Raw genomic sequence first — 16,027 nt, 5'->3', positions numbered from 1 at the left:
AATAGACTGTATTCTGGCCATTGCTAAACTCCACATTAACATAACATATCGCTTGTGAATCTCAAACACAAATTATACAATATGGCGGCTAACAATGACTGTTTCATTGCACACACTTTCTACACGTCCTCTTGTTTTCCTGTCTCTCACATTCCGATTTTCTTACTTTTCACGTAGCACGGAGCAAAGCTAAGTCAAGGAATAACTACTTGCTCACGCAGGCAAAACTCACCACGTCGCGATTATATTAACTTTAAACCAGTAACAATAGGAAGGACTTTTAACTCCTTTCCTGAACTCAACTGTACCTGGTCCTGTTCTGAATCCACAGTTCTCTTCCTCAGCATTGACCTTTATGTCACTGAGACCTACATCTGATATTCAGCCCATATAAAACTGATCGGAAAGCAACAGTATCTACAGTTTGACAGTTGCTGGCCATTCAACATTGAATGCTGCCTTCCATAGAGACCAGATATCCATAGCAGATGTATCTGCTCCACCACTTAATTTCTCAACATAAACCATCTCTCAGACCTTCCATCCCCTCAGTTACCCTACAGATCTACTTAGGTCTCCAGTGTCATAATACACAACATTACCAAGGTTATTACTTTCTCTAGTCCACACAACATTACCAAGGTTACTACTTTCTCTAGTTCATGCCTGTGCATCATAAGAGCCATCTATATCTCCCCGCCCCCCACCCCCTTCCCCCAATAACAGTTTCCCCAAAATCTAGAGTCGGGAGATAGGAACTGTCCCTTCATCATATAATCATCTTTTCATTACATTTTATTTACTTATTTTGTTTTAACTATTTCCCTTCACTTTTTCACATTCGCTCCATCTCCACTTCGCTCTCTCTCTTATTGTTAATTGCATTATTCATTTCTCAGCTTCTTCCTATTAATCAATTTTTTTTATCCTTTTATCTGGACTGAAACTGACAGTACTTCGTAACATACTACCTTTGATCTCCTGCTCTCTGTGATCTGCTCCCTGCCCTTGCACCATACTTTGTCCCCCTTTCCGATGACAGGGGGTTCCTCTCACCTTGAGGTTTGAGTGACTTGCTCCTCCTTCCTCCCGTTGCCCCTTTCCTCCTCCTCCTCCTCCTCCATGAGCACGAAAATCTAGGATGGTATGGTCTGTTTTTGTAAGTGGCTTTTGGCACTAATGTTTCACCTTCTGGAGTTCAGCATTGGTCAACAGTTCTCTCACATAACTGCAGTATTGTGTATGTGCTGGCATGCAAAGATACCCGTAATGGAGTACTTTTAAGGTTTTGTGATAGTTGTGTGTTAAATATTCCATGTTTTATGTCCTTGCCTTATTTATACACAATTGTCTTGTGTATTTTGTTTCACTTGTCATGTTTGCTAACAGGAAACCAGAGTAATCAATGCTGAATTGGAACGTCGTCTCCAGCATGCACAACAGCGAGAAGTAGAATTACAGTATGAAAACAATAAAGCGAAGGAGAGTTATGAGTCTCTAAACACCAAATATGCATCACTCGTGGAAATCAGCAATGAAGTAAACAAATTAAGAAGTGAGAATGAAAAACTTGCAGAGCAGCTGGTATCACTGAATGATGCAAGACTTGAAGCCCAGAGGTTACAAGAAGAAAATGGTGTTTTGCAGACTCAGGTGAGTTTATTATACAATTGTGGGTATTCTGTAGCTGCTGTTCATTTATTATTGTTTATTGTTAGCCATTATTTGAAATAATGAAGATTAATTCAAGTACACATCTGCGTCCTGAAGACAAATGCAAACGTGTGGCATTTTGTAATGAGATTCTTGATGCTATTGACAATGATAACACTTTTGCACAATGCATCGTGTTCAGTGGTGCAGTGACTTTCCACATTAGTGGTCAGGTAAACAAACACAATGTTCAAATTTGGGGCCTACGGAACCCACATGCAGCCATTGAACATATGAGATTTGCCAAAGTCAGTGTGTTTTGTGCTACATCGCGATCATTTGTTTATGGCCCATTCTTCTTTCATGCAAACATGGTTAATGGTCAGCAATATCTCTCTATGTTACAAAAGTGGTTGTTTCCGAGGCTACATGAAGACAACTTCATTTTTCAAGAAGACAAGGTACCCCCTCAGTGGAATTGCCAAGTGCGTGAATATCTAAATGAAACTCTACTGAACCTTTGCATTGGCTGTCAAGGAGCCAGCGACTTAGCGTGTCTCAGCTGGGCTCCTCGGTCACCAGATTTGGCACCCTCTGACTACTTCTTGTGGGGTTTCGTTAAAGGGAACATTTGTGTACCACCACTCCCCAGAACCTGGAAGAGTTGAAGAACCTGACATAACATCAGTGACGAAGGACATGCTTGCCTGAGTATGGGAGGAATTTGAGTATCAATGTGATATTGTTCGTGTCACTGATGGAGGACATATTGAACATCTGTATGAACTTGAGAGGTTTGTAAATATGGAATTAAAGTTTCGTATTCGTATATCTTAAAGTTTAATAAATATATGGATTTGAAATGTGTGAATTCTTTTTGAAACACCCTGTAATTGTATACCATTGTGATGTGAAGTTGTATTTCTCAGCCCCGTTGCAGTCTATTAAATGCCATAACTCTGGACAGGAGTCTACCCATTGTACAAATAACTGCGTTTGTGAAGACTGTGGTCGGGCGCTTCATGAAAAATACCCACCATCCTGTGTCAATTGCTGATATGATCACCTACCTAACCCCTCCTTTATCCCAGAGTGTGCTACCTTATTCGTAGAACATAATATGTGGGAGCTTAATGTCTCCAGTTGCCTGTCGTATTTTGAAGCCCGCAGTCACTTATATGCCATCCTGATGATATCAAACTTTGCTATTTCTATTCCCAGGTCATCGGCAGTACCTAGAGTACTTACTGCCATTATTACCTTGATGTTGACCTCTGGTAGTTACATAAGTTGAATTGGTTCAGGAAAGAGATAAGTGGTTTCCACATGTGATCCCTGCAGCACTGTCTTTGGGGACTTCAACTCCTCAAACTCAATTGGAGAAGCAGCGTCAAACTACATTGTCTACTGGTGACAGTGTTCACTTTATGGAAATTTTTTGCAGGCATGACGAGACATACAACCAGCCAGTGGCTGGAGGAGCCACGACTGGAGGGTCTCAACACTGCTCGCTCCTCCTCAGTTTCTACCCTCACAGTGGATAATCCCTTCCAAAAGTCCTGACCCTTTTATGTAGCTAAGGATAAAAAGTAGTAGTCTTGAGCCGTTGGACCCAGAACCTATGTTCGTCGATATTGTTCCAGTAACAGGCAAGTGATGTGTCCTGTCCGCTCAGACCTTTCACACCTAGCCAGAATGCTCTTAGAAGTGTTAATTCAGTGGAACTGCAATGAATGTTATTGTCACCTGCTATAATTACAACCACCAATTTCCTCCTGTTTGTTATTCTCCAACCCTCAGAAGTTATCGTATCTGCACCCTCAGAAGTTATCGTACCTGCTGTCGGAACCTAACTGGCCCTGAGAGAGCCTCATGAGAGGTCTCTATATTGGTTTGCACCAATGTTGTTTGTGATTTCCTCTCTGTACCACAGTGGAGTTGGTTGTAACGTGAGTGCAAACAACTGTAGTGATTACTATTTACAACGTATATTTACCCCCAGACAGGGCAGTTAGTCACCTAGAATTGGCCACTGTCCCTGCACTCAACCTTGCCTGTCCCTTCTTCCTACCTTCTCCTCCTTGTAGATTTCAATGCAGGCCACCGTGCTGTGGATTACTCTTCATCGCCTGGTATAGGTGTCCTGGTTTACCAGCTTTTTGATGCTTGTGGTCTGTCTCTTCTCAGTTCCAGTGCCCCTAGTCAGTATTGGTCCCCCTGGCACCTTTATATCTGTTGACATCTAGATCTACATTGATAATCTGCAATCCACCGTAAGGCACCTGGCAGAAGGACCCCATACCAATACTAGTCAATTTGCTTTCCTCTTCCACTCGCAAATAGAATGACGGAAAATAATTGTCTATAAGCCTCCGTATGAGCACCAATTTCTTGTACCTTGTCTTCGTGGTCTTGCACACAAAGTATGTTGGAGGGAACAGAGTTGTTCTGCTATCAGCTTCAACATCTGGTTCCCTAACTTTTCTCAATAGTGTAAAGAATGTTGTCTTTTCTCCAGGGATTCCCATCCGCATTCGAAGCATTTCTGAAACATTTGCATGTTCTTTGAACCTACCAGTAACAAATCTATCAGCCCACCTCTAAATATCTTCTATGTATTCCTTTAATCTGACGTGATACAGATCCCAAACACTCAAGCAATACTCAAGAATAGGTTTCACTATCGTTCTATATGTGGTCTCCAGATGAGAATGACACTTTCCTAGAATTCTCTCAATAAACTGAAGTCATTCATTCATCTCTTCTACCACTATCCTCACATGCTTGTTCCATTTCATATCACTTCGCAGTGTTATGCCCAGATATTTAAATGATGTGACGGTGTCAAATAGGACACTACGAATGCTATATGCAAACTTTACGGGTTTGTTTTTCCTATTCATCTGCATTAACTTAAATTTTCCTACACCCAGTAGAAATTTAGTTTAAGTCATCTTGTATCCACCTACAGTCACTAAACTTAAACGCCTTACTGTACACCACAGCATCATCAGCAAACAACTGCAGATTTGTTGCACATCCTTTCTGCCAGATCATTTATGTATATAGGGAATAATAGCAGTCCTGTCACACTTCCCTGGGGCACTCCTGATGATGTTTCTGATGAACACTTACCGTCTTCGAGCCACTCACATATCAGTGAACCTATTCCATATGCTCATACCTTCTTTAAGAGCCTGCAATGGGGCAACATGTCAAACAGTTTTTGGAAATCTAGAAATATGGAATGGGTAAGTTGAGTTTCACACTTGTGATGCTTTCTGAAACCATGCTGATTTGAGGACATAAGCTTCTTGGTCCCAAGAAAATTTATTGTATTCGAACTAAGAATATGTACAAGGATTCTGCAGCAAACCATTGTTAAGGATACAGGTATGTAATTATGTGGGCCCATTCTTTTGCCCGTCTTATATACGAGAGTCACCTGAGCTTCTCTCCAATCACTTGAGACTCGGTGCTGGGATAGAGATTCACAATAAAGGGGCCAGTGCCATAGTGTACTCTTTGAAAAGCCAAATTAGGATTCCATGTGGACCTGGAGACTATTTTGTTTTAGCTTCTTCAATTGTTTCTCTACACCAGGAATTCATATTACTATGTCGTCCATATGGGAGTCTGTTCGATGGTCAAATGATGGTATGTTTGTATGATTCTCCTATGTGAATGATTTTTTGAATGTTGAATTTGAAACTTGGGCTTTCATTTCGCTATATTGAACTGCCACACCCAACTGGTCAACAAGTGACTGGATGGGAGCCTGAGGCCCACTTAGTGATTTTACATAGGACCAGAATTGTCTCAGGTTCTCTGCCAGATCTTTTGCAAAGATATGACGGTGGTAGTAGTTGTGTGCTTCACCCATAGATCTTTTCACACACACACGTACCTCTAGTAACATTTGCTTGTAATCATTTTTGCATTCTCTTTTGAACCAGGAGTGCATCAGCCTCTGTTTCCTTGATGTTATCTGAATCTAATAAACCGTGGTGGGTCTTTTCCCATCCTTCATCCAATTATTAGGCAGATAATTCTTCAGACCACGCTTTTACAATCTGCTTAAACTTTTCCCGTAATTCCTCTATATCCATCTTGCTAGAACTCAGTGAGGTGCTAATGACTGCTTATCTGCTCTTTCTAGTAGAAGCACTCTCCTAGCCTTCTTAACTGATTTATTAACTATCATAACCATAGTTGCTATGACATCATGATCACTAATCCCTGTTTCTTTACTGACATTGGGGGTAAGGTCCGGCCTATTTGTAGCTAGATAGACAGTGATTTAAAGTTGCCTCAAACTAGTAAGACATGATGTGGGTATTTACTTGCTGCTGACCATAATAGACATTCTTTGAATGACTCTAGAACTGTCACAGCAGAATTGGGTGGCTGGTAGAATCATCCAACAATTAGCTTAGTTTCACTTAGACCTGTTATATGTGACCAGATAACTTCACTGTCACACTCAACTTTGACTTCAGTAGAAACAATTTTTTGTCAACTGCAATAAACATTCCCCCTCTAATGACCTAATGGTCTCTTCCTTCAATTCCGAGGCCTTGCCGCCGTGGTCACCCTAGGGCAATATTTGTGACAACTGTCACATTATGGTGATCCTGTCACTTCCTTGTCACCAGCTGATGGAACAATTGCCATATTGGGCTTTCCAAAGAGCATACAGACAATGTGTAGTACGTTTGTATCCACCACAAGTACCTGTACTTGCACGTGTACATGTCAAGGGTAAAAGAGTAAGGACAAAGCAATCCAGGCAGCTACACCAAGAAAGACCAGCAACAGTTCCACAGCGAGCATCCAGAAGGTACAAGGAAAGCAGAGTGCCTCTCAACGCCCCCTTTCCCCTTCATCCTCAAACTGACAGGATGCAGGAAAAGGCTCATGACATTTGGGTCAAAAGCTGTCCTGAGCTCTGTCAGACATCATTCTTTGTCGTCTGATTGATAAGGAGGATATCGTGGAGTTAGATGCCGTGGATCCAGGCAGCCCTTCCAATCCCCCTCGCTCTTAAAGTGCGACACCTCCCTGCTGCAAAGAAAGTAAATTAAAACCACACCGATGACATGGCTTCCATACTATAGTGGACCATAAATGAGTTCAGGACTCATGTGGAGGAACTGAAACTCCTAGCACAGGCACGTCCCTTGTGCTTTTGTTTACAATAAATGCATTTTAAAGATACAGGTGCCCCTGAACTACAGGGATGGATATACACTATACCACAAGGATGAGCTATTGGGGGAAAGGGCCAAGCAGCTGCAGTTCAAATTCGTGTGTGTCGAATGATCACTGTTTGCTCACTGCATTTACCTCTGCAAGATGCACAAGACTCTGAGGCTCTCACAGATCTTATCGCACAACTCCTATGACCGTTCCTCCTCCTGGGAGACTTCAATGCCCCTCATGTCCTGTGGTGCCCGACCAGTACTCGCCCTTGGGGTTCGGTTTTGGAGGGCCTCATGACATCTCACAAGCTGTGCATCCTCAACACAGGTACTCATACACATTTATCTACTGTTACTGGGTCATTCTCAGCCATCGACTTCTCTTTCTGTTCTCCCGCCCTCGCTGACTCTGTTCAGTGGGAGGTCATTGACAACCTTCATTCCAGTCACCATTTCCAAATCCTCCTTCACCTACTAAATGGCTCACCACCTGAAGTTAAACCCCCAAAATGGATGGTCGTCAGGATGCGTTTCAGCCAGCTGGCTGTGTTCGAACACTGTGACAGCATCCGAGGGTGGCTGGACCACATCACACGAGTGATCCATCGCACCATTGGCCTATCCATCTCACAGTCCTCAGGTCATCTTAGGAGGCAACCAGTACCTTGGTGCCCAGATGAGTGCTGTTCCATGGTTCAGGAAAGACATGTGGCTGTTAGACATTTTAAATGCCAATCGACAGCAGACTATCTTAGGGCCTTTCGAGTCACAAGGGCCAAGACTCGTTGCATCATTAGGGAGAGTAAGACAATGTCATGGCAAGTGTTCCTGGACTACATCAATTGTTCCACTTCTTCTATGAAAGTATGGGAAGCCAATGCAGCTGTTTACCAATAGCAGCAGTGCTGAAACGGGGGCACTTCCAAACAGTACTGAGAGACATTGTTCAGATGCTGGCCAAACATTTTGCACAAACTACCACCACTGCAAGCCAGGATCTGGCATTTTGTCACTATTGTGCGCCTGTTTAGACGGAAAAGTTGGATTTCGGGTCCAACAGTTCTGAGACCTACAACTCCCCTTTCTCCATGTGGGAACTCGAATCAGCACTGACTGAGGTTCGTGACACTGCACCCAGTAGTGACCAAATCCAGTGCCGCATGCTTTGACATTTGCCAGCAGCATCAAAGGAAATCCTCCTCAAATGTTTTTATCTAATATGGCAGACAGGCAACTTCCCCAACTGTTGGTGGGAGGCAATTATGATCCCTCTCCTCAAACCAGGAAGACACTGCACATGTCCCAGTTGTTACCAGAGTATCGCCTTAACGAGCTGTGTAGGGAAGACCGTGGAACAAATGGTTGACCGTCGTCTGGTCTGGTTGTTAGAGACCAGGCAACTCCTTAGCCATTCTCAGTGTGCATTCCAAAGATTTTGGTCCACTGTCGACAATCTGACCCTCCTAGAGGCAGCTATTCAAGCAGGCTTTCATCCTTCAGCATCACTGTATTGACATATTCTTCAATATAAGCAAGGCATACGATACTACTTCGAGACACTGTATTCTCACACAACTGCATCAATGAGGCTTTCGTGGCCACCTCCCCAGCTTCATATGGTCTTTCCTACCGCAGCAGTTTTTAGGACCCGAGTTGGTGACAACGTTGTCTTATCGATTTGAGCATGAGATTGGTGTTCTCAGGGCAGTGTTTCAAGTGTTACCCTCTTTGCCATAGCCATCAACAGTATCACATCTATGGTAAGGAGTCCTGTACAGTGCTCCTTATTTTTAGATGATTGTGCTGTTTTCTGTTCCTCCTCCTGAGTTGCAATGGCAAGCCATCAGTTGTAACTTACAGTGCAGCAGTTAGAGGAGTGGGCTGCAAAGATGGGTTTCCAGTTTTCTGCAGATAACTTTGTGTGTTCGTTTTAATCATTCTCATCATCTTTTTAATTTGCCTGCCTTGAATGTGGGGACACCATCCTACATTTCAGAGACACAGTGCAGTTTCTGGGCCTCATTTTTGACTACCGATTGACGTGGTTACCACACGGGCAAGACCTGAAAGCCAGAACCCTGAACGCACTGAACATCATAAAGTGCCTTTGCCACAGGTCTTGGGGAGCGGGCAGGGTATGTCTCCTTCAGTTTTATCGGGCTTTTGTGCGCTCGCAGCTGGACTATGGTTGCATGGTGCATGGGTCAGCGAGGCCCTCTTACTTGTGGATCATTGACACTGTCCATCATGAGGGAATTCATTTGGCCATGGGTGCTTATTAGACCAGTCCCATACCTAGCATTTGTGCTGAGGAGGGGAAACTGCCACTTACCATCTGGCGCCAGCTTCTCATGGTGCGCCACGCCTGTAAGTTCATTGCAGCGCCATATTCACCCACACAACATACTGTTTCTTGTCCACCTCTGGAACACCTGTCCACGAGCCACGATGGTGTTTAGGATCCACGTGCAGCATGTGCTGGAGTCACTCAATGTGGTGCCAGTATGACCCCAAATCCAGGGTCTTAACCGTGTGCCACCCAGGTTGCTGGAGAGGCCCAGAGTGATTTTAGTTTTGGTGCAGTACAGGGGAGATAGCACTCCTGCTTCCATTTTTAATGCAATATTCTCTGATATTTTGTCTGAGTACCACAACCCTTTAGCAGTTTTTACAGACGGGTCTAAGCAGGGGGCTCTGGTGGTTGCTCTGTCATTTTCCCAGATCGTGTCCTCAAGGTCAGTCTGCCTCCAAAATTTACTGTCTTTGACGCAGAACTATATGCAATCTTGCAAGCACTGGAGCAGGTGGGACATTCTCTCAGTGTTAGATTTCTCATCTGCTCAGATTATCTGAGCACCCGTTACTCTCTCCAACATTTGTACCCAGCAGGTACAGTAGCCCAGAATATTCAGAATGCCCTACTGCAACTACAAATGGGGAAGGAGAGGTCATTCTGCTGAGTACCTGGGCACATTAGAATTGCAGAGAATGAAATGGCAGATCGAGCAGCCAAGGAGGCGTGTCGTGATCCTCTGGTATTTCGGTGTGCTATCCCCCTGCATGCTATCACCTCACTGTTGTTGTACAAAGTCATGTTTCGATGGAAAGAAAAGAGGCTGGCAGTGACAGATAAAAAGCACTGTGTCATCAAGCCCACAACTCGGCCGTGGAGAACTTCCTTCTAGCCACGTTTGAGACGAGGTCCTTCTTACTCATCTTCGCATAGGCCATAGCCCTATGAAACGTGGATTCTTACTCCAGTGAGAGGACCCTCCAATGTGTGGTGCCTGTGGCGTGCAGATCATGGTGCACCACATTTTATTGGACTGCATTTTATTTGCCGACCAGCGGACTGTGGCTGATATGCCATGGATCTGCTGTCTATTTTATGTAATGATCAAACAAATGTGGTTAGGGTTTTAAAGTTTTGTGAATTGTCCATTGTTTTTAACAAGATGTTCTTAATGTGTCAAATGGTGACTGACTCACCCTAGTTTTTTGTAAATGGTCAGCCAGTCATATGTCCCTGTGCTTATCTTTTAGTTCTTCTGTGTTTTGTTTTCTCTGTGTTTTAATTTCTTGATTAATTCTCTTTCCTTCTGATTGATTTTAGTGCATGTGAGAGTGCATCTGTTACAGAGTGGCTGTGGTCATTTCGAGTGCATGCATGCACAACACTTTTAGTTCATCTCCACATTCGTTTGTTCTCATAAGTGTAAGGGCGCTGATGACCTCACCATTGGGCACCCATCAGATACACGAACGCATGTGCACGTACGCTACACGAACGCACGTGCACATACGCATACACCGCATAGGTGCGTTAAATCTTAGGCAGCAATATTTGCAGATTGCCTTCTTCACTTCTAAGCAACTCCATGCAGAGTCTCACTATCTATATAACTGCAGTAAGAAGGAATACTGGAATCACTTTCTCACTCGTCCTCGGCAGCATGTGCCTCCTGATCCCAGATCATACCCTTTGTGGTGGTGTTTCTACCTGTGCATCAGTTCTTGATGAACACCTCACAACCCAGAATGAAATCTTCACTCTGCAGTGGAGCGTGTGCTGCTGTGAAACTTCCTGGCAGATTAAAACTGTGTGCCAGACTGAGACTCGAAAGACCTGTGTCAAAGCAAGCTGAGATATTTTTACCCCCCCCCCCCCTCTTTTTTGCCATGTGCCTCCTTAAAATTCATTTTTTTTACTTTTAACTAATTACCATTAACATACACAAGTATAATCTGCATTTTCATAAAAGAGAAAGGTTGGCCCTAAGTTTTAAAGAATATAACACCAGATCTAATTTTGTACTCAGTTTTGTGTATGTAATTAATTTCCTGGTTGAATTTGACTATTCCTAGTTAATATCTTTTGTTATAGGGTGAAATTAGTAATTGTTTTGTAACTTAAATTCTGTTGTTGACTTATAAATAAATCCCCTCAGGGGGGTCGGCATTAAGTTGCTGGGTACGGGCTTGGCGACCCCAGAGTCCCTGAGCTGGGGACTGGGAAGCACCACCAGTCCTCCATACCGTAAGCTCTGAGTGTGCTTCAACGACCACCGTAAGGCACGACAGTGGAACGTTGTATGGTACAGAGCCTGGGGATCTTGGCTTAACTGCCTGGGTCGCGAGGATGGTATAAACCTCTATAAAAAAAAACCTCAATCTCAAGGTGTGCTGCGTGCCAAGGACACGCATGGCTGTTGAGGTACAACAGTTGCTGACGGGCGACCTCTGGGGAATCTGCCGCCCCCCGGTTGTATTAGGCTTACCCGGGCAAGTGGGGCTCTGTCTGGGTGGACATTCCTTCCCCTAGCTGCTCGTGGCACCACCATGAAACGAAATACAAATAGTGTGCAAGCACGAGTCTCTAAGAAAGGAAAGTTCAATGGTTTACAGTATGACCTCCAATCGTTCCCTTCCCTCTCCACACTAGGGGAGGAACGGCGGTCTAAATTACCTGGTGAGACATATTCTCCTTGATTTCTGGCTTGCAGCTGAACAGATGGGGACTCGTTTCTGACCACAAAGCCTCAGTTTTTTGTGGAAAATTTAGAGGACAAGTTCGGAGAAGTTGAGGGCCTGTCTAAAATGAGGTCTGGAGCAGTCCTCATACAGACAGCATTCCCAGCACAGTCACGGGCATTGCTCGCTTGTGACAAGCTCAGTGACGTTGCAGTCCCCATTACGCCTCATAAGAGCCTCAATATGGTTGAGGGACTAATTTTCCTTCGTGAACTGTTGTTGCAGTCTGACGACGAGCTTTGTGCAAACCTGGAATGCCGCAGTGTCCACTTTGTATGACGTGTTTTCAGGGGATCTAAAGATAGTAGGGTCGCCACCGGCGCCTCCATCTTGGCTTTCGAGGGAGACACCCTGCCCGAGAAGGTCAGGGTGGTGATATATCGATGTGTCTCAAGCCTTACATCCCTCCTCCCATGCACTGCTTTTGGGGGTTTGGGCATATGTCATAGAGATGTGACGCCAACCCTACCTGTCGGGATTGTGGATGTGCCTCCCACCCCAACGTCCCATGTTTGCCGCCCCCTGTTTGTTTAAACTGTGGACAGAAACATTCACCTTGCTCGTCAGACTGTGCGGTTTATCAAAAAGAACAAAAGATTGTGGAGTATAAGACCTCGGACAGGCCCACTTACACAGAGGCTAAATGCAAGTACGACTGACTTCACCCTGTGCGCATTTCATCGATGTTTGCTGCAGCAGCTTCAATGTCGCCATCCCTGGCGACGAGCCCCCAAGCTCAGCCGCTTTTTGTGGGCCCTCCAGACCAGCCGTCTATTCCTGCCCCCCAGATAGTTGGGGGAACATCCTCTGCCGTTGCTCCCCTGTTATCAACATCGGGAGTAACAACCCCTCCTTCTTTGGGGACTTCAGTCCCCACCTCTGTGCCGAAGAAGTGCCCGCCTCCTCCGGCTCCCCTCGCGCGGAACGGATCGCTTGGTCCCCTCCCTTCCATGGTTACTGCCCCTCCAGACGTCAGCCAGTGGCTGAACAACCAACCACCTGAGGGCCATAGGGCTTCCAGGTCTTCCTCGGTCCATGAGAGTGGGTCGGAAAAGCCCACCCAGCATGATAAACCGAGGGACAAACGGGACCCTATCAAAAAGAAGAAAAAGCAAAAGGAGAAGGACATAGAGACAGAAAAGGAGTTCACCACTGCACCTGAAGATGATGTGGAGCATCTAGCGTCCCCTCAGGAGCTATATGTTGCTCTACCCACAGCTCCTATGGAAGTTGATCAGGCTACTTAGCAATCGGTGACGGCGAGTGCTTCTAAGGCGTAACCTATCCCCCTTCCCAGGTTCTTTCATGTTTTCACAGTCAGATACAATTATCCTTCAGTGGAATTGCCATGGTTTTTTTCCACCACCTTGCCGAGTTGAAACAGCTTTTGTGCCGCTTGTCTGGCCCTACAGAAAACCTGGTTTCCTGTTCGGCGGATCCCCTCCCTCTGTGGCTACCCTGGTTACTATAAGAACTATGTAGAATATGGCAGGGTGTCTGGCAGTGTCTGTGTTTATGTTCTTGCCACTGTTGCTAGTGCCCCAGTGCCACTTCACACGACTCTTGAGGCTGTGGCTGTTAGAAACCGGGCAGGAGTGGAGCTTACCATCAGTTCCCTCTACCTTCCCCCGGATGAGGTTGTCCCTCTTGCTGACCTAGCTGCCTTGTTTGCCCAGCTCCCCCCGCCATTCCTCCATTTGATTTGGGGGACTTAAATGCCCACCACCCTCTATGGGGTGGGACCCAGATCTCAGGCCAGGATAGTAACGTTGAGGCTCTCTTGGCACAGCAGGACATTTGCCTCCTTGACACTGGTGCTTCCACATATTTTAGCTTGACTCATGGCACATACTCTTAGTAGTCCAGGTCTTCTTCCATACCTTAGTTGGAGGGTCCACGATGACCTCTGTGGTAGCGTCCTCTTTGCTATCCTGGTTTCTCTTTTTCAATCCCAACCCCCTGACCAGCTGCCACGATGGTCTCTTTGTAGAGCTGATTGGGCAGCTTACACCTCAGCTACTATGGCCATTGCTCCGCTTCCTGGTGACATTGATTTGGCTGTGGACAAGGTCACTATGGCCATTGTTTCTGCTGCTGAGGCAACTGTCCCCTGTTCGTCATGTACCCTAAGGCATAAGTCAGTCCCTTGGTGGACACCAAAGAATGCAGAAGCTATCCGGGACCACCGGCGATCCCTGCAACGACACTGGTGTCATCCTTCCCTAGAGAATCTGGTTGCCTTTAAACAGCTGCAGGCCCGTGCTCGGCGGTTAATCTGGCAGAGCAAACAGGACTGCTGGGAACGATATGTTGCCACCTTAGGTTCTCACACCTCCCCATCTCAGGTGTGGTCGCGGGTTTGGCACATTTTTGGCTTTTGTCCTCATACGTCTGTCCCTTGCCTCTCTCTTCGGGGTACACTTTGTACTGACCCAATCGCCATCGCCGAACATCTGGCAGAGTACTTCGCTCGTATTTCTGCGACAGCAGGGTACAGCGCAGAATTCTGCACCATTAAAGAGCAGGCTGAGCGTATGCAGTTGTTGTTTCGCACGCACCGTTGGGAACGATACAACATCCTGTTTAGTGAATGGGAGTTCCAAAGTGCCCTTACAGCTTGCCCCGATACCTCTCCAGGTCCAGACCAAATTCACAACCAGTTTCTTCGCCATCTCTTGGCGCACTGTCAGGGTGAATTACTCGCCCTGTTTAACCGCATCTGGACGGAGGGCATTTTCCCAACTCATTGGCAGGATAGCGTTACCATCCCAGTGCTGAAACCTGGTGCATATCCGCTGGTGGTTGATAGCTATCACCCTATCAGCCTTACCAACGTTATGTGCAAACTCCTGGAATGGATGGTGAGTCAGCGGCTCATGTGGATCATCAAAGCTCGGGGCCTCCTAGCCCAGCAACAGGGGGGCTTCTGTCAGGGCTGATCAGCGATCGACAATTTAGTCTCGCTAGAGTCGGCTATTCGTACAGCTTTTACTCGGTGAGAACATCTAGTTGCTGCTTTCTTTGATCTTCGGAAGGTGTACAATACCACCTGGCACCATCATATCCTTGCTATGCTGCACGAATGGGGCTTACGGGGTCCACTTCTGATTTTTCTACGGAATTTCCTATCCAATCGCTCCTTTCGGGTTCGAGTTGGCACATATTTCAGCTCTGCTCATATTCAGGAGAATGGTGTCCCGCAGGGCTCAGTTCTCAGTGTTCCCTCTTTTTGGTGGCGATTAATGGTCTTGGGGCTGCGGTGGGCTCATCGGTCTGTTCCTCTCTATATGCCGATGAATTTTGTCTTTGTTACAGTTCCCCAAGCATCATTGTCACTGAACGGCGGCTGCAGGGAGCTATCTGTAAGGCACATTTTTGAGCATCCAACCATGGTTTTCAGTTCTCAGCCTCCAAGACCCGAGTGATGCATTTCTGTCATCGTCACACGGTCCACCTCCATCCAGAGCTGTACCTTGCCAATGAACACCTTCATATTTAGGAGACGCATCGCTTCCTTGGCATGCTGTTTGATACTCAGCTCACTTGGACACCTCATCTTTGTGAGCTTAAACAACGGTGCTGGCAGCGCCTCAACATCCTTTGCTGCCTCATCCACACAGTTTGGGGGGCTGCGCAAACAACCCTCCTACAGCTCTATAAGGTCTTAGTCCAGTCCCGTCTCGACTATGGGAGTGTGGTGTATGACTCAGCAGCACCTTCAATGTTGCAGATCCTTGACCCGATTCTCCATTGTGGCGTCGGACTGGCGGCAGGTGCCTTCCGCACTAGTCCGGTGACTAGCCTTCTTGTAGAAGCTGGAATCCCTCCCCTACGATTCCGCTGACAACAGTTGCTTGCGTCTTACATCTCCCATGTCCATGCCTCGTCCGACTACCCAAACCGCAGGCTCCTTTTTCCATCTTCTGCACTCCCCTCCCCACAACGGTGGCCTAGGTTGGGTCTCCTGATCGCGGTCTGAGTTCATTCCCTTCTCTCGTCACTCGAGTCCTTTCCCCTTCCTCTATCCTTACGGCCCTTTTCTTCTACCCCTCCTTGGTCCCTCCCTCGCTTGCGGCTTTGCTTGGATTTGTCCTGCGACTAAAAGTCCTCCATTCCACCTGCCAGTCTTTGTCAAAAATTCC

At 46.1% G+C, this 16,027-nt stretch overlaps 1 protein-coding gene across 9 annotated transcripts in view; it reads left to right on the top strand.

Moving 5' to 3' along the window:
* The window catches only part of LOC124795129 (kinectin), a 357,860-nt gene that overhangs the window by 199,621 nt on the left and 142,212 nt on the right, over nt 1–16,027 (top strand). For all 9 annotated transcript variants that reach the window (XM_047258994.1, XM_047259000.1, XM_047258993.1 and 6 more), the window contains one exon: nt 1,390–1,653. In XM_047258994.1, the coding sequence (XP_047114950.1) occupies nt 1,390–1,653 (264 nt within the window). The remainder of the gene's footprint in view (nt 1–1,389; nt 1,654–16,027) is intronic.

The sequence above is a fragment of the Schistocerca piceifrons genome, chromosome 4, assembly GCF_021461385.2.
Source record: "Schistocerca piceifrons isolate TAMUIC-IGC-003096 chromosome 4, iqSchPice1.1, whole genome shotgun sequence".
NCBI lineage: Eukaryota > Metazoa > Arthropoda > Insecta > Orthoptera > Acrididae > Schistocerca > Schistocerca piceifrons.
This window is presented reverse-complemented; position numbering and strand designations above follow the sequence as displayed.